We start from the raw sequence: 19970 nt of genomic DNA on the forward strand, positions 1-19970 counted from the left end.
CTGTGTTTATTCAGCCCAACTCCAAATTTTGAGCTATAATTTTGAAGATTCTGTATATAAAGCTCAAAGCTTGTCAGAATATATACATGGATATATTATGTTTTCTTAAACATTAACAATGTCTATTATAATCAGAAGCTGGACAACTAATTGGTTTCAATTTCAGTTACTTCAACAGAAACCCAGTACTTTTTTCTACCTGGTGTCATTAATTCATGCGTGAATAATCATCAATAATTTAGAAAGAATATATCAGTATCTCAAGGCTGTTATTTATCAGTGATGAGAAATAAAATGAATTAATTGTGCAGTCCTCATAGTAATTCTCTTTTTTCTACTTTTCACTAATGAAGAGTTAGAATGAGAAGGAATGCAGGGTCAGATTTTACATGAATACAGAAAGGTATTGGGAAGTACTTCTTTAATCCCCCAATAAGCTCTGCAGAGCATCAGTGTAGTCACTTTATTTGCAAAAACATAAATGAAAGACAACTCTTTTAAGTAATGTTTATTGAAAAAACATTCAAACTTTGTCCAGATTTAAGCATTTATATCTACCACACTTGCTTTAAGTAGGTACAAAAAAAAAGATCAGCGCATGTCTAAGGTATAATTCTGGGAAATTGTTTGATTTCATCCTAAATATAACACATCAGTGTCTGTAATTCAACAGATGCTTAAAAAAAGTATTTAAAAAAACATCCCCGGTGCTTGTGACACGCATAACCACTTGTATTTAGCTGTGTGAGGCTGTGACGATTCACACCGGCTTGTCCTGCAGCAGAGGGCAGTTGTCCACGACTCCTCGCCGGTTCAGGATGTTCCAGAAAGACGAGGGTCCAGAAGTGCTTTGAGCCCCGCGGAGCTGTGAGCCTCCAGACACAGTGACGTCTTCCTTCAGAGGACGGTAGGACTTAAAGCGCCTGTCGAGCAAAACAATCACAGGCTGTTTTCAAGCATTTATGATTTATTCATGTTAAAGTATGAAATAATAATGTTAACAGGGTTGCCTTCATTAGTAAACCAGCAGATTCTTATATGCACATCGCCTCCACTCTACAAAACCTTTTAACGATTTTAAGTTCACTGACAGTAATGTCAGGTTTCACCTCCCAGCGGGCTTCTGTTTAGCAAAGAAAAACTCAATATAAAAACCTCTTTATGCTACATGTTCAGCCCCAAAGTAAAGGCCTACAGATTTGTATGTCTTTTTACCAACATGTCATGTTTGTGCATCAAAGACTGTATATCAAAGATGGATGTAACCACAGTGACGTAGCACAAGTGGTCACCTTCATGTGAAAAATCACAGTTCCTTTTATGGCTGCTTTAGGCTTCGTCCACACGTACACGGGTATTTTTGAAAACTGAGATTTTCCGTTTTCGTTTTAAAAAATAATCCCGTCCACACGTAAAGGCAGAAATGAAGGAAAACGCTGCTAGGAACATGCCAAAGCAACAGGTGGCGATATATTCCTAACCGTGCAGAAATGTTGGCCAATCAGAAGTCTAGAAGCCTCGGTGGGAAATAGTAAACAAAGATGGGGCAAAGAAGCAGAACCGAATCGTATGTGTGGAGGGACAGTAACTGTGTGTGTATATGTAAGCATTTAAACACTGCAGAGAGTACAATTAACAGTAACAGTATTGTAGAAATTCATTTCACCGAAACAATAACGTGGCGCACAGTGTGACGTCAAAAAAGGCGCACACCTTTGACGCTGCGTTTTCTGCGTTTTCTCTGTTTTTCTCGTCCACACGTAAATGCAAAAACGGAGTTTTAGAAAATATCCACCCTGGCCGGAGTTTTTAGAAATCTCCGTTTTCAGTGACCGAAAACGCCGTTTACGTGTGGACGAAAGGTGCAAACGCACAGAAAAATCTGCGTTTTCAAAAATACCCGGGTAGGTGTGGACGTAGCCTTAGGCTGGTTCCTCAAGCGAGTCAGTTAAAATACTGGACATGTTAACAGCCTGCTACAAATAAACACTTTGATTTCTCGTTTTTGTTTTGACCTTTCATAACAAGCTTAATGATGATATCTAAGTCAGCTGTTGGCTGCATATTATTTTTACCCTATTCCTCTGTATTCTTCTTAAAATATATGAAACAAGAAGCACTTCGAGAGCACAACCCTTCACAAAGGCAGCTCACTCTCTGGGCAATATTTACCTTTAAGGGAATAGTATTATATGTTGTATATATTATATTTTAATATAATATATAATCAAATAAAGTGAAATTAGTTGAAAATGTGAATTTATGAAAATATTTTTGAAGTTTTGTTTTGCAAAAAATAATATTTATTCAGAAACTTTGCACGTGTTCAAGTTGACATGTATTTAAATGGTTATAACCTGTTACTGTAACATACAGAAAAAATCATAACCAGTGTCCTTTACTAAATGTTGAATCCCCATATACCATTCCCTATATATCCTTTTGTTATTAATACAAACAATAACAGTAAGAAACAGAGTTTTAAACAGATCTATATAACGTTGTTATCACTCTGACTTTCACATCAATCTCTTGACCTTGAAGCAGAGGAAAGAGGTCATGTGTGGCATGATATTTTAAATCTCTATATAGTAATTTCTAAAAGCTGACAGTACAGAGCACACTTGTAAGAATAATACTCTAAGTTATAAGGCTTTTTGTCCATTTTTCCACCAATAAATCATTAAGTTCAATCAAGTTGACCTTGAAAACTTTTTTACTCACACACACATGCAATCACTACCAAAAACAACCTCCTTGGTGGAGGTAATAAGAAAACAGACATCTAGAAGTTCTTACTTGTAAGAATATGCCACTATTCCGACTGCCAGAACAAATACCAGGACACCCAGCAGCATGGCGATAATTTCAGACGAGGACAAACCAGAGCCTGAAACAAGGATCACACTGTCATGTTGAAGCAGACACATCAAATGCTGTCAAACCAAATCCATTCATGTTACTGTTGTATGGGGGGTTATGTTGCATACCCATGTCAACGTGGACTTTGGCACTCGTCACAGCTAAACTGACATCATTGGTCAAGGAAACATTGATGCAGTAGACACCAGAGTCATTGAGGAAGTGGTGGAGTACCAGCTCGCACTCTTCTGATGGCTCCACCATGTTGCACACTGAGTGAATTGGCCTCAAGCACTCAGAATCCAAAAGCACACTGCAGACCTCTTTGGGAAGGCTGCAGGAGAAAGAAAGTGAGTAAAATCAAACTGTACACTTTAAAGTGTGCCTATTTTTACTCATTTAGAGGTTCTTGCTTTGATTCTTGGACTCTACTAAATAACTTTGCGCTACCAAGAGTTCAAAATAACCAGTTCTTAATCAGATACTGCTTCAACTGTCTTAAACAACCTGTCTTAAATGCTTTAACTTTCTTTCGATTCCCTTTAAGCCAACTTTCTTCTGGTTCTTTTCTTCCAAAGCCAAATTTCTTTTCACAAAGAGAAGGCTTAAATAGGTTTGATAATAATAATAACAACCAAGAACAGAATTAAAAAGGGTGGAAAAAACATTTGAAACAAAAAAAATAGTGTAGATACTGATGAGTGTTATAATGGTTATCCTTTCCCCTAATTTCTTATCACTAAAGACATACATAAAGGCCAGAATCACATATTAGTCATATAGGAAGCTGAGGCCTCATATGGAAGACATTAATTATTCAGCACATTCATATTGTGGTAGAACAGGAGACCTGTAAGCAGGACAAAGTAGCTTGGACTTCACATGGTCAAATTGTTTCTGCATGTCTGGATTTTCTTTCTTGTTTGGAATCATATAAGCAGGGACAGTCGTGAATCCATAGTGTCTTAGATATAGTTATTTACACCACATAATAATGCAGTACAAATAATTCATTCTGTCATGTGAATAAGATCAAAATCTGCTGCTTTCTAATTAACATGGTTATTATTTCTCTATTTTATAGCCATTTACAATCGACCAGTGTTGGTCAAGTTACTTGAAAAAAGTATTCAGTAACTAATTACTAATTACTTCCCCAAAAAAGTAATCCCGTTACTTTACTGATTACTTATTTTCAAAAGTAATTAATTACTTAGTTACTAAGTTACTTAGTTACTTTTTTAAAACACGATTTACAACCTGAATAGGTGATAAAGTGATAGATCTTTCAGCCCAATTCTACTTTTTTTTGCATAATCCATCATACAAAATATAATCAAATGGAAAAGTCTCTTTTTTTTAAACTTGTTTTATCAGTTTTAATCTTTTAACTTTATGCATCAAGCTAAAATTTAATTATATGCACCATTCTCTGACTTGAAGAAATTCATTAAATTTATTTAATGAAATAAATAACATTTAAACCTATTTTCTGCACATTCCAGCACATAAAATAAAATATTTTTTGTGTTTACACTCACTCTTTCAAATAGATGCGAGTAAAACACAGCAGAAAATAAATAAAGTCAAAGACTAGCGGTCCTGTTGCTCTATTTTTACCTGTAAAGCAGGAGTGGCGTAGGCGGAGGTTTACCCTGGTGCAGGTGTGCCGCAGCGGTCAGCGGAAGAATCCGCGAGTTTCTCTGTGACTTTCCCATTACGTCGTTGCGCACTCGGAGCTTGTTTAGGGGTTTTTTCGGTGTAAAAAGAAGTTTTCTTCAAACGCACAACTGACGCTAATGTTTTTGTCACTTTTTATGGAATCAAACTCAAAGTAAGGTCAGTACTTCCACGCTTTAAATGCTGCACGCTCATACTCTCTCCGCACTTGATATATGATCCATTGTTGATCTGCACACAGCTGTTGTCACGAACGTGGCACTCGCTTACGTCACTGTCATGAGACATTCTCGCAAAAAAATCACCGTTTTAGTAACGGTAATCTAATTACCGTTTTTGCAATAGTAATCCCTTACTCTACTCGTTACTTGAAAAAAGTTACAAGTAACGCGTTACTGCCCATCTCTGCAATCGACTATAATAAAAAATAGACACTGAAAACAGATTTTAATGTTAAATAAGAATTCATTTCTCCTGATTCAGTTAGTTGGAATTGGTTACAGTATGACAGAGCTCATATCTTAGCAGATCATCTGTACGATTATGTTATCATCCCCCCAAAAACTTCCTGAGCAAACAGACAAACATTCAGCTACTCTCCCCTTGGCCTCAGACTCGCACACGAAACACTTTGACAGTCAATGTTATCAGGAAGGCTGAGTGCTTAGAGCCATCTGGAGCCTGTTTACAAAGGAGCCTCTGTATAAACCGTTCTTATTATTGGAAATGTTCCACCTCTGTGAATAAGATGACTAGATTTCCTTTAGAGGTTTTCATTTATTCTGTGGCAGCTTAAAACATGGGGCAGGACCACTCACCTTCCCAGGCAGGTCACGGTGACATCCAAAACATTTTTGTTCATCCTGGGTGTTGCCATCACTGTATTGTCCATGTGTACAATCTCTACTTTTTCAATTCCCTCTGAAAACAAAGACGCAGAGAAAGAATCTCACTGATAATCACCTTTTAATTTGTCTCTTGGTGTGTGTGTGTGTTTTTTACATTTAAGGAAAAGAGTACAAATAAAACTCACCAAATATTTCTATGCTGGTGCAGAAGGATCCATAACGATATATCACACAGTCGTCATCGGAGGATTTTTTGTCGGCATCCCTCTTAACCAGCACAACAACTGGAGCTTGTCCCGTGAGTGTGACTGTGCGCTTAGTGTCTGGTGAGAACAGCCAGAGAATTATTGCACGAACAATTCATACTCGCATTTGTAATTTGCACCAAAGACACATCAGCGACTTTTGCAAATTGTTTTGGCTGCTGTGAAGCAAGATTTGCAACATCTTTAATTTTACAACTGTATCAGGAGCGCAAACTGATGCAAAAGCAAGAAAATGCAAAAGATAAAACATTTTTATTGTGCCTTGGGTGATCCTTTTTTGAAGCGCAAACTGGAATATTTCATGATTTTTTTTAAAAAACAACAATGTTGCTGCATTTTATAATATCTCATCAGTTGTTGTTTTTTGCTCAGTGGAATTTTGTTTTTCCCAGTATCCACTTTTTTTGTATCCACACATTTAGCTGACAATAAGCCAACAATCAGTGATTTCATGAATGACTCTGTGGTTACAAAATTATTTTGGTTTTATAATGATTTTCCAATTAGTATTGGTATTCTTTTTGTTTATATATTTTTAAGACAGATCAGACATTGTTTAAGATTTGGAATTGATAAATGAAACCATATAGAGTTACAGACAAATTTAAGGATAAATCAACATAAAACGTGTTTGTAAGATGCTGGAACAACATCAGCGCTCCTCGGCATTGATTTTCCACGACTCTGACACGTTGCTAGAGGGATGAAAACAATTTTCTCATTATGTCACAGACCTGGAGCTCAAATCCAAGGCTTTGAGTTTTTGGATTTTCCTCTTTGTTTACTTCAAAATTCAAATGAGTTCTGTTCTGGTTACTTTTGTATGTATACTTTTTTTACCTTCCCTGTGTATTTTTATTATGTTTTAGTTTAGTCTAGTCTGTTTTCTAGTGTTGATGCTTTTTCTTGATTTATTTATGTTCTTGTGTCTTGTTACACGTTTCGTGCTCATACATTATCAGTCTTCTCTGTCCTTTGTTGTGCTCTCAGTAATTTTCTCCAGCACTTTTGGTATTTTATTTTATATTCTGCACATAAAAGGCTTATTTGTTAAATAAATTTGTCTGCGTCTGTGCTGGGTATTTAGATCCTTTTTCCTTCACTCTTCATGAAACATTTGGTGTTTAGATCAAAGTGATGGACCATTTGTCTAACAAACCCGTCCATCATCCGTCATGGGTGAAGATCTGGTTATTGTGAAGGCCATAGGATGCGATCCATCCAGTTAGTTTGGATCAGCCATTTCAGTCTTAGTAATATAACAAATTAACCATTTTTCCTGCAAATAAGGGCTAGAATGGAGGAAGTGAATGCAATAAGAAATGTCCCTTCTGCTTCTTACAGGGATGAAGCTTTGATAATACAAAATAATCTGAATAAAGATGACATTAAAGTTAGAGCCTTACCACTCTTACAAAACCTTAGAAAACAACAGGAGCTGTGTTGTGTTTTCATGTCCCTGAACATTTATCTTCTACAGTCAGCAGTGTACCAAACTGAGGACGACTAAAACACATTTTTGTTTACATTCAAAGGGAATAATCTAAATAATAGGCAGATAATAATAGAGATAAGACTGAGACAGACAGCAGTTAGGTTAGTAAGATGAAATTTATGGAGTAAGATTAGTTCATATGCATGTTTATTCCTGGATTTCCTTACTTACTTCACTGCTCCTTTAACATGTCGCCTCTTATTTTGGTGCGTTTTGAAGCTTCATAATCAAATCACATGGAATAAGGTAAAATGGACTGAGATCTCACAGCCAGCATGCAAATCGCATGTAAAGATGATAAAGTCCAACAGAGTCGTTTTAATTTGCTCAGCTTGCTTTGTACAATGGTGGTGTTTCAAAAAACATTTACATCACATTTACATTTGAGGAAATCTCTCAATGATCTTATCCTGATCATCTGACAGTTCGCTTGCTGATATGTTTGCCCTTTAACAGGATGCTTTGTTGTTTCTGCACGTTTTGATAAGCTCCAGTATTTGACAGGGAAAGTATCTGAAAGTAATCGATATTTAATAGATTCCCAGATATTTTTCTAATCCACTCTATTCACGTCTGTAGATGGACACGTGTGGCATGCACGTGGCAGCTGCCAGTCCATGGTGTGCATGAAGTAATCCATGAATTGTCTCTTTGTGCAAAACAAGAACCTCAACTGATGTATGACTGTAAGGCGTGACTGCTGAGTCACTCTCAAGTCATTCAGCGGCTTGACAAAAAGGAAAAGTGACAGACGGTTTAACATTATACATTTAGAATCTAAAATCTATATCCACATATTATCTTTTTGAATCTATAACTGCTGGTGTGAAATGCAGAAGTCCAGTGCAGGTTACAAGTTTTTACATCTAATAATATCATTTAGACTCTTAATGTATGCTAAAATACATTTTTATAAGCGTTAATATCTCTGCCAGAGTTTTTAAAGTTTCAGTAATAGCAGGCCGTTCAATTTCAGATTTTATTTTTAATGTATGTAATGCAATGAATCACCAGTTCACAACAAAAGACCCTAAAATTTTAGCTACAATATAGCAAAAGAATCCAACGAACAGACCAATCAGATCACTTGTGAGCAGCACTTGGCCACAGTGGGAACAAAGAAGAGGAAGAGATGCCGTTTGAGGTTTGGATTTGAGGTTGAGGGACAAGAGGATGATGGAGAGACCAGGTGTATGAAACAACAGTACATAATGCTTTAATGAGAAGTCTGTGTGAGTTTTATGTGTACGAATCCTGCACATGTGACCTCACGTGTGGCTAAGATTGAAACATTTATCTTCCAGGAAACTTTTGACTATTTTCATGCAAGTGTTGCTCACCTGCTGTCAGCCTGTTCCCCGCCTCTCTGTGAGCTAGCAGCTGGTTGATGGGAGACGGAGTCTTTTCCACAGTTGGCGTTTCCTGGGCCAGCTGACTGTTGGGGGCAGTGGAGGCCTCGTACTCTGTGTTGTCCTCTTCCGTGTCCGAAGGACCAGTGTTGACATTTACACCAACTGACTTGGTGGAAACCAGTACAGGCCCAGCAGACGCCAGTACAGGAGCTTTCACTGCAAACATATTTATTTACGTTCATGAAGGCAGGATCAGTATTACACACATATCTGTCTGCTCTGCATTTCTCTCTCCTCTTCTCCCTCACTCCTGAACCAATCAAAGCAGATGGCAGCTCTTCACTCAGACTCTTCCCTTGTTGGTTTCTTCCCCTAAAAAGATCGTTCTTCCTCCCTTTCATCACCACTTTCTTACTCATAGTGGATCACTGGAGTTCTTTACCTTATATTATAAAACACTTTTTGACAACCATTGCTGTGAACTGGTGCTTAATGCATAAAACTAAAATTGTCTTCCACGTGAAGCCTCTGCTTCCTATATGACTAAAAACCAATATATAATTATCATGTAATTATTATTTTACAATCACTTCTTGTATTTGCTCACAGTAAATTTTAATATTTTAAACTTGTGCTCATCTTGAACTTCTGATTATTGCTGCTCCTGTCACCAGGGGGCAGCGTTTTACAAGTTGCTGTGTTAAACTGCTTTCAGATGCACATTTTTTTGTTTGTTTGTTTGTTTGTTTGTTTGTTTGTTTGTTTGTTTGTTTGTTTTGTTTTGTTTGGGGGGAGGGGGGGGTCTTTTAGGTTTTAGGTTTAGCTTTTAGCTCCAGCCCCATTTGCTTAACAGATGTTTCCCATTCAACTCCTGAAGAAAGATATGATTAACTAACTGCGCCATCTTGTGGTTCAAACAGGTATTACATAAAAGAACAGTCTGACCATAGTTTAACTTCATTTGATATCTCACATTATTATTTTATATATAAAATCATTTTGGTTGTTCTTTCATGTTTTGTTGATAGTTTTTAGACATTATATACTTTGCATAAAGATTTCAGTTTAAACATGTTATTATATCTATTGCTGAATTTTAAGGAAGCAACATAAATTATTTTTATTATGGGTATTTGTAAATACCACTGTTGTATTTGTCACATTTTTAACATGCAGTGAGTCTGAATGACTGCTACCATGACCGCATCTCTCTTGTAAAACAGATTTTTATTTCAATAGGACTTTATAGAAAATAAAGAGAATTAAACAAATAAAATGTAGTGTAGCGCTTTACATTTTAACTACACTTTCACTTTGGCAAGCCAAAGGTCGCTGGTTCAATTCCAACTAGAGACACAAATCCCTTTGGGCAAGGTTGTATCAGGAAGAGCCTCCAGCATAAAACTTTGCGAAAGCAAACATGTGGGGTGACTCGCTGTGGGATCTGGCAAAATTCACTTTATTTTGGCTACTTTATTATGATTTAATTCATATTTTCACTCCAAATGTTGAATTCATCAGCAAGTGAGAGTTAATGTAATCATCTATGTGTATGATAATACTGATACAGTGTTGACTTGACATTTGAAAAGAAAAAAATGAAAAAGAAAATCTAAATCTAGAGAATAATGAGAATAATATTTTTCATGTTAGTAAATGACTCAGACTCACTAAGACTAAAATCAAAGGCAAACATCTGAAGGCTGTATGGAAGCTGTTCAGGACTGTTGAGGACGGCCTCTTGAATCAAACTAAGAAACTAAGACTGAACTACAGCTCACCTGTCTCAGAGAAAGGTAGACTGGGATTTGCCATCTGTGTTAATGATAACTCATTATCTAATTACTGAAGTCGCTGCTGCTCTGCCATTTCTTGCTTTCTTCCTGCTTTGGAGATGCACATTTATCAAACACCCTGGGCTACAGTGGCTACAGTGGGTACTAGTAGGACTCTTTATCAACCTCTGATACAGACTCTGTGCCTCATGAGTCTCATAAAGTGTATTTTGTGTGTTCCTGTCATTATGGACCAGAGTTGATGCTCAAATTTGGAAAGCAATTTATGTTAAGACTAAAAAAAAAAGCTTGATTGATGGCATGAGATATGTGTGGGTATTAGATGAATTACCTCACTGTGCTCTGTTCGGTCTGTTGGACACAGGTTTTACATATATATTAATTGTAATGTATTTTTATGATTCTTTAATAACTGTGTGCTACCTGTGGTGCCCGGATTGTTGGGTGGACCAGGGGTCTTGGTTGGGGTATCCACTGGTGGGTCACAGGCCTTGTCCGGGATGACTGCCTGGATCACCACTTTAGGTTTGAATGAGCCCGAGCTGATGTAGGTGTGAGTGACCGTCAGCTCTCTGGAAATCAGAGCCCCGCTTGCATCCCCAAAGTCCCAGTTGAAGGTGATGTCTGCGTTGCTGAGGTACTCGCTGGGGTCGTGGAGAGTGATGGTGAAGGCGATCGCCCTGTTCTGGATGAAGCGCATGTCGGCCACCTCGATGTCATTGACTTGGTCCAAAGAGACAGCGAAGGGGATTTGATCTGAGGAGGACGCCAAAGCATGATGTTAACAAATAAATGGACAACAGATTTGCATTTCATGACTATCATGAGAGAACGTGAGAGCAAATATTTCCCCTCACTCCTTTATTTTAGGCTTTATTAAGCAACAAACAGATTTATTATGTGTGCGCCATGCTGCTTTTGATGAATGTTTCAGTTAGCATCTTATCATGCAGTGCACTCTTATTTTATTTCATGCATATTTCTACTAAATTATAATTCCACTATGTTGTTCCTTTGCCTGACGCTATGTTTCTGTTTTCTGTCTGTTACTAACCAGTGATGGAGAACTGTGTGGAGGCATATCCCAAAGGAATGAACTTCTCTTTGCTGCGGTAGTGGTAGATAACGATGTCCATGGTGTAGGAGCCCAGAGGGATGTCATCTGTGCCGATAGTCAGGGAGGAGGAGGGCCCGTCTGCCACCTGCCAGTACTGACCTGCCAAATGAGCAGCAGAAGCCCAGTGAGATGACACTGAACAGATCATTTAAAGAGAAACTGTAGTGCTTTTCAATGCTTTCTGACATGTATATAGATATACAGTCGTAATAAATCTCAGTACAAGAAAACAAAAGTTTCAGCTTCAAGTTTCTTCACCTCTCTTTAGCATCGTCTGTTACTTTGGATGTTTAAACCCTCTACTCCTTGTTTACCTTTCCACCTGTTTCCCTCTAATTCACACACATATATTCCTCTTCACTCCAGAGCATCTCCACCTCTCCAGGCTCTCCTCCACTTGTAATCACAGCCCCACCTTCAGTCCATCTGCCACTCCCACTGCACACCTCACCACTGTCTTGTTTTCCTCATAGAAGCATTTCATTTTGTTCTTCATCTACTCATTTATTAGTAGAAGTGAGCTCCTCTCACCCCAGGTCTTCCACACAAACACGTAGGCGGGTTTCTTGTCTTTTTTCACTAGCGTCCCATCAGGGAACACAGCCTCCCAGTCTGTGTTCTGTGCTGGGTATACTGGCTCAGACTCAAGATGCTTTGTTCCTGTAACAAGAAGAGAAATTCTAATAATTTATGATTTCACAGATAAGCCTCTGACATGCTGTTGTTAAATAAGTGATGGTGCAATGTGGAAAGTTATTATAATTCATTACTATTCTTCCTGTGGGGACTGACCGCTGCAAAACACTTTTAATTGCACTGATTAAATAAATGCATTAAGTCACGTGCATGCGTTACCGTTGATTACGCAGTCTTCGGCCCAAACCACGTCTCCATCAGGCAGCACCTTTTGGTTGCGTGGAAACTGCAGGTCAATAGTGAAGGTAACTCTGGCTCCAGTCAAAGTTGGGGAATCATTTCCAACATTAAACGTCACTTTTCCGCCTGTCCCAAAGACAGAAATGAAAGTGTCAGTATAATACTTCATTCAGGACAATAAAAAAGCAAATAAATGAATAAAATAAACATATTTAAAGACAGACAGATAGATTTAGATTTAGATAGTTTACAACTGATGTACCTTTCCAAGAGTCTTTGTATCGTGGGTCTCCATCTTTCCAGATCGGGTACATCTTGGTGTTCCATGACGGGTAACGAGTGAAGCGGTTTTTGGGCTCTGAAATATCGGAAATAAATATATTTAAAGCAGAACACAAACTCTCCTCCATACTAAAGATTTAATTTGTTACTGTGGGTTTAAAGCTTTCTTGTAATTCTCTGTTATCTGGTAGTAATTAAACAGAACTGGTGCCATTAAAGGGAGTTTAACTTTTATAGTTCTCACAAACCTCTTTGTTGTTTCTTACAGCAGCCCAAAAGTCACTGTTGTTATTTATTTATTACTGGAGCTATGATTTGATTTATAAAATGTAGCTGAAGGTGGATAAATAGATGAATGAGGGGTTTTTTGCAGTAGAGCTCTGATCTCAATCCCTCTCATGTGATGCTCAGCTGAGTGTGTGTGATTAACAGCGTCACATGCAGGGTTGAGTTTGGATTAAACCTATTGGCAGATAAAGACTCTCCAATTATGAATTTAGCCTCAGTTATTTTACAGCAATCACATTCCTCTTTCAGTCAATTCATGGAAAAACTTGAGTGAACGTTAGATGTGTAAAAAGTTTAGTCCTGAGCTGAGGCAGAATTTAGTGACAGCCGCTCCAATTTATTATTTATTCAAGTTTTGGGTTTTGTTGCCCATCATTTAGCAAGAAAGCTCTTCAAAGGCTGGACAAGAGGAGTTATTACAGCAATCGGTAACTCCCAGCTCTTTTTTATTTACTGTAAGTTCTTAAAGTGAGTGTTTGGCTTCTTGTTCTGCAAAGACTGAATTCTGTGTTATTCATGTGTCATGTCTTTCATGCATGGTTGAGTAAAGAGGTCAGAGGTCACATCTTATAGACCACAACATTGCAATGTGTTATCACCGTGACTCTGCATATGCATGTCGCTCTTTATGTTACTACACAGGTTGTATTTCTTATTTGTGAAGTGACAAAACATTAAGTTTAAATTCCCTCTCTGAGGAAACCTGCGATCAAAATTAAACAGACATGCTGAAGAAGCTTTATCAAATATTCACAGATTTCTGTGGAAGTATGCAAAGTAGAGCCATTTTAGAGAGATAATTCTTCATTTGCATTTTAGAAAACTTGTAATATAAAAATAAGATTCTTAGTGTAAATAATCATCTACACAAGTTTCATGGTATTACCAACATCTAAATGTTTCTATTTTTACCCCATATTCATAAAATAATCTAAAGAGTTGTGGCTTAGAAACAAGAAATAAATAGATTGTATTATTTTTTCTTTGTACAGTGAGCAATTTTCTAGTTTAAAAAAACAAATATGAAGGATAACATGAAAGAAATCAAATCAAATTTGTATTCTTCGGGGTTCTGAAGGTACTTGGACATTTAAAACTGTTGTGTGGACAGATGAATTCCATAAAAATGTAACTAAATCTGTGTAAAATGCCCGTAGTAATGTTTTAATCACTCATATCTACAATCTCGGTAACAGAATGCTACTACTTTACTTCTACTACTTTAAATGAATGGTTCAGTTATTTGCAGAGATTCATATAACAGTACACAATAACATTTTAACACACCCAAAACTCATTAAGTAAACATTAACATTATAAAAATAGTCTTCCGGTATGGCCGTAAAATGCCAGTTAAATATTAATGGAGTGTATGAAACTTGGGCATATTTATGATTATTAATATTTCTTCATCAGCTGCTTTTACACAGTTGATTTTTAAAGCTTTCTCCAGGTTGTTTGTTCATCTTTACGTTTGTGATGCTGAATCAAAATCTCATCCTAGTACTGAAAATTCTCTCTTTAAATCTGAAGATTTCTAATCGAAATCATGCGCGACTCTGCGTCTTCCTGTTACTGCTTAAAGCATTTTTAAATGAAAAAGCATTTTCTTTACTCACTTGCCACAGTTTGTGAAGCTGCTGCCAGCAGCACCAAAAGCACAGCAGACGTCCACATCATCTCTGTGAAATATCCCGTTAGTGAGCAGCAGGCGACAGAAAACTGGCTTTATAAACAGTCTGATGTTTGACCTCACGTGATGCACTAGCAGCAGAAACGCCTCCTTCCTCATTATTCCTCCTCCACTCAGAGTTCGGGGCACCTGGAGCGACTGGCCTGCTGTGCATAGAGTCAAAGCTCAGGGATTACAGTCACACCTCCAGCTGGGAAAGAGCCACACGATCACTTAAGGAATGTTTAATTCCACATTTAACATAGGTTCACAAGTTCACAAGTAAAAGTCTAGTAAGTACTTTCACTCAAATTCTGCATAGGCCTGCTTTGCATTACTCTACTAACATCACATTCTACGCTACATTTAAGAGGAAAACATTTCACTTTTTACAGCTGACATTAGTATTTATTTTGATTATAAAATCTATATAAAACCTATAATTTATGTACTTAATTACTCAGACTCAGTTCAGGCTCCAGTTTAGCCAACCTAGATACTAAAATGATACAGTAGCATTAAAGTATCATTAAGCTACATGTCATCTAAGGACTTAATGCATTTTTGCATTGATTTTACTTTTTTCTTTAAATTTTTTATTACCAAGTAATAAACATTAGTGATATTTATTATCATGCTAATGTGGCTTTGTTTGTTTTTTTCAGTTCAGCTCAGTTACAGTTCATTTCCAGTCGACTTTCAGTTCAGTTTCTATCATTTGAAAATCAACATCAACATTACAATTGATGTTATTTTACAAATGTTTGCATTTTATGAAGGTAACTGACTCCCATATCAGTATTTATTTTACTTTAATTAATTTTATAACCTTATAATATAATTTGAAGTAATTTATGGTCAATTTTTTTAAATTTCATCTAATAAAATATTTTTCAGCTTGGATTCAGTATTTAGTTTATGCAACTGTAATAACTTTTTAATTAAAATATTTCAGCTTTAACATGTAACTTCAGATTTTAATTTAAAAATAAAGTTTACATTTAAACTTTCAATCTGTTCATATTCATCAGATTGAGAGAAACACATATTCTGTCCAGTCCATCTTTAATTTGATTTATTTATTGTTTGTTTTTATACGGAGGCAGAGATAAAGAGAGTCTTTGATCATAACTGTTAAAAAGAGCTCAAAAACATCAGTTACACACCGAGATTCCAGCACTATTGACAACATTGTGATATAAAATAAAGTATATAGTATTCAGATGTAATGCTTACTGTCAGTACCTGCATAGTTATTAGTTAGTTATTAGTTATTCTGAAACATTATTAACATGAACAAATATATAAAAATCTTTGTTGCGATACACCAGGATCTCCTTTAAATCACGAGGGTGAAGCTAAACGGACTAGTGTGCATGATGTGAGGTTAGTTTGTTTACTGGTTTGTTTTTTAAACAGTTTAATAGTTTTTTTTAATCTTTTACCTTTTTGTATGAAAATGTATGAAAGAAGAGAGAGAGAGAGACTCTGTAACCATAACAGCACAAAAGTGTACAAAAATAACTGCTGCATGTTACTGATCCTGGACTGTTGACAGTAATTCATATGATAAAGCTTAAAGTGTTATCATATGAATATTATTACTTGTTATATACTTTTTCAAATATCACAAATATTATCATTACGTTTATAACTTACTTGTGTAATTATCCAAACCTTTATACGTTTTCTGCTTTTTGTATTTGTTTTTGTACTTGTTTGTTTTTTGGTTGCATTTAGATCTAATGTAAATCATCTGCCAGCATAATGAAAGACAACTTAATGATTCAACAGAGTTCAATACACCAGGAACAGACGAGGATCCTAACTGCATTCTGTTGGTCTTAAAATTAAGTATGAAAGCCCCTAAATCTCTCCAAAAGTCACCTGATCCATCTCTATTATGTACTGATTTACACTGAAATGCTGTCAAATCAAAATCATAAAAAACCGAACATAAATAAATGCATTTTTAAAAATGCTCTCAATCTGTAGACGTTATAACAGTTATATGCTTCGCTGTGGCATTGAGATACACCATAATATCTGAAATGTTATGCAAAATGCACAATGGAGAGGGTTTGTTGTTTTTTTTTCCATTTTATTCTAACAATAGGTCACACACAACGCTAAGCGAGGCCTGCAGAAAGAAATGGGAGGAATGCAACCTTAATGAGGATTACTGAAGAGCTTGTGACTCCTTAAATTCATCCGGCTTTGTCCTTCCACCAACTTTAAAGTCACTCTGCTCAAAGTTTTATTGTCTCCGTGTCATATGCCAAACGGCCACACGTTTTAAACCTCTTTTCAAACAATGTCCACATTCACAGCAAATCCTGATCAGACCTTTTTCATCTGCTGAACGTGAACCCTGTAACACGAGCATGAAAACAATGATAAAATAAGGCAAAAATTTAAAGAAATAACAAAGTAGATTAGTCGTAGATTAAAAAGATTTCATTGATCAGCTGCTAAAATGTTACTAAGGGGTAATAACCACATTAATTAAAATTTAAAAAATGTAAAGCTGTGATTCCAAACCCAGTATAACACACTAATCCAAACCAACTGATGTGGAGAATAATAATAATAATTTCGCTTCAGAGTTCTGTCTTTAGAGATTTTTTGATATTACTTAGCGAGTAATAAGATTTTCGTTATACACACATTTCATTCAAGATGTAAACCCCCTCCTGAACACTGGAAATGAGGGTGAAAAACCAACAAATAACCTCCTGCAAAACAAAACCTTGACTGGACCCTTAATTGTGTTTCTACAAGTTACATAAAATGGGATTGATGGTGGGATGTTGTTGATATCTGCAAAAATCACAGATGAATATAAGACTGGACCAATCCTCTTATTTAACTGCAAGAAAATGAACCTTCACTTGTTGCTTTGGCTTTGAAGCTTTTATTTTACTTCCTGGTATCAGAATTCAGTGTAAACTCTAAAACTGACCTTTTCTCCTTGATGTGACCTGGTTAGGAGGCTTTGCCACTCCAACATGAAGATCTTCTGTCACAGAGTCAGTTTAAGCCTGTCTCAAGTCGGCAGAGAAAGAAGGTGCACTACGGTGGACTAATGTTGCCTTTAATTCATCTCCATATTTGCTGTGGGAAGTTGCACTGGTTTGGGAGTGGTTTTGTGTGTCACATTTGCTGTGAGCCCGTGGCTGTGATGGGATTGGATTGGATTAATTGAAGGCAGGTATATTTGACTGCACTGATACTCTAGTCGACGAATAGCCCACACTACAAATGCTGCTTTGATATTTTGTCTCTCTGCAGGTGTGTCATATGGCCAGATCTAAGACGACTCTGTGCAGGCCAGGACCTACTATAAGCCGCAGCCTAAAGGCAGAGTTGGGTTGCTGAGGCTGGAGTGATTACTGGCCTTCTACTTACTGGGTGGTGGGTCTGTGGACAACTGCTAATCCCTGTTAAAGTCACTGGACTGTTTTGTGCTTTCATTTTTTTGATCATTTTACTAATAAATTATCTCTTAGAATTGCATTGGTTGTCATCTTTAGCCCATGGCTGAGGTGGTTGGTCAGACCAGAATCTGTGTGTTACAGAAGGTGGGAAGATTTTTTTGTATTTCATGTCTTCACTGCTCAGTTTGGAGGTCTGGTCCAAGCAGAAATCATAATCCAAACAAGGCTTCAGTTTGTCTTCATGTGTAAATTTACTCTTTTATTCCACCTACTTGTCACTTAACACACCAAAAACAGCATTTGTTGCTTTATTAAAGAAAAAAACATTTACGGTATAAAGAAAAGAAATGTATAAATCAAACATGGTTTTTAAAATAAATTACTTAAAAAATTTAAAAAAGCAACAAGATGCAGGTTGGAACAGTTAAGCAGTGAACAGAGACTGACTTTCTTAAACACATTTTTGATTTGAGGACTGTCTCTTGCGTGCATTTGCAACACGGTGCCAGATGAGTTATGTTCGGTGCCTTGTTCCCTAGCAACAAGAATATGAACCGTCTCAGTATCCACCTTCATCTTTTTTCATCTTTCCCGGAAGCCAGTTGGGCAATAAAATCAGCCACGAAGACCAAGAAACTGACAGAAAATCAACACTTTTCATAAGATGTTGTAATAATAAGAATCTGGTGCCTCTGCTGGTTTACAGTTTAAAGAGCCCCAGTCAGATGTCGAAGTAACAAAGTACAAATACCTTGTTACTGTAAGGAGAATGTTAAGGCATCTGTGCTTTGCTTGACTAGATTATGTTTCTGGCAGCTTTTTACTTTTACTCCTTACGTTTTCAAAATAGGCTTGTTAGTTTTGGTTCAACACATTTGAGGGGAGATATCATGACACTGCGAGCCTTCACACTAGGGCTGGGTATCGTCACTGATTTCTAGAATCGATTCAATTCCGATTCACAAGGTCCCGAATCGATTCGATCCACGATTCGATTTAATTCGATTCGATTCGATTCACTTCGATTTGAATCTGGGAAATTTTGACAGTCAGAAATATTATAATTCAGATCAGTACATTTACATATTTTTGTATCTATAAAAAGGAAGCTGACACACGCAAGACTTTAACAGAGGTGTGAGCGTCACAGCAGAGGCCTTTGTGTCAAAGTAGCTGAAGATAAAACACAGAAAAACATGAAGGTGATTTTCCTGGCCTGGGATTTTATAAAAATATTCTGCAGTACATCAAAAATGAAAGAAAACCAATAATCAACACATGAACATTACCTCTGACGTTACAGCGGTTTTATTAGAGACACGGCTACGCGTTTTGCATTTTGCATAATTTTAAAAAGTTTAAATTTGTTCAGAAGCCTATTGAACGGCAGAAATTAGGTTTTCTTTTCGGAAGTATATAAAACGGAAAAAAAAAAAAACGTCGGCCGACAGCGCTGTAAACAGCGGTAGACTTGTGCGTAACAAGCAAGCGAATAAAGCAGAAAACAGTACAGAGGGGGGGGGAGAGGGAGAGAGAGCGCGAGCACGCGCGCGAGAGAGCTGTGCATCGTGGTCGAAGCAAAACAGTAAAAGTCAGAGTGAATACATGACGATGTTTATGTGATGCATAGTTTGGATCTTCTTTTGCTGCTGGTTCGGTCAATATTGTTTGGAGAGACATCAAACTAACAGCTTTAGAATCAGCGCATAAAGGGCGTGAACACAAAGCGCGGACCCGCCGACAGATCAGAATCAGCGCGCTGTCGGCTTTCAGCCCCGACCGTGAGAAAGGCGACATCTAACTGATTCTGATCCGCGGGCTGCGCTGTGTGTTTAAGTCTTTGTGCAGAATCCGTGTTCCTGCTCTCATTTACTGTTTTAGCTGTTTGGTGGTTGTTGAAATTTTGTGAGATTTCACCAGAGATTCTGGCATTTCGGGCAAAATTAATTTATATTAAAAAATCGATTCAGGATTTTAATGAATCGATTTTACGTTATCC

General features: G+C 37.0%; 1 protein-coding gene across 1 annotated transcript; it reads right to left on the reverse strand.

The window, feature by feature from the left end:
* Positions 1-538: 538 nt before the first annotated feature.
* Positions 539-14720, reverse strand: pmelb (premelanosome protein b). Its single transcript, XM_035909212.2, has 12 exons — positions 14482-14720; positions 12555-12650; positions 12272-12418; positions 11948-12076; positions 11354-11515; positions 10723-11055; positions 8492-8719; positions 5576-5713; positions 5361-5463; positions 2991-3196; positions 2800-2890; positions 539-923 (listed from the first exon to the last, which is right to left on the reverse strand). The coding sequence occupies exons 1-12, from the start codon at positions 14540-14542 to the stop codon at positions 761-763; spliced, it is 1857 nt and encodes a 618-aa protein (XP_035765105.2). The 5' UTR covers positions 14543-14720; the 3' UTR covers positions 539-760.
* Positions 14721-19970: the final 5250 nt, after the last annotated feature.

The sequence above is a fragment of the Neolamprologus brichardi genome, chromosome 20, assembly GCF_056152115.1.
Source record: "Neolamprologus brichardi isolate AB-2024 chromosome 20, ASM5615211v1, whole genome shotgun sequence".
NCBI lineage: Eukaryota > Metazoa > Chordata > Actinopteri > Cichliformes > Cichlidae > Neolamprologus > Neolamprologus brichardi.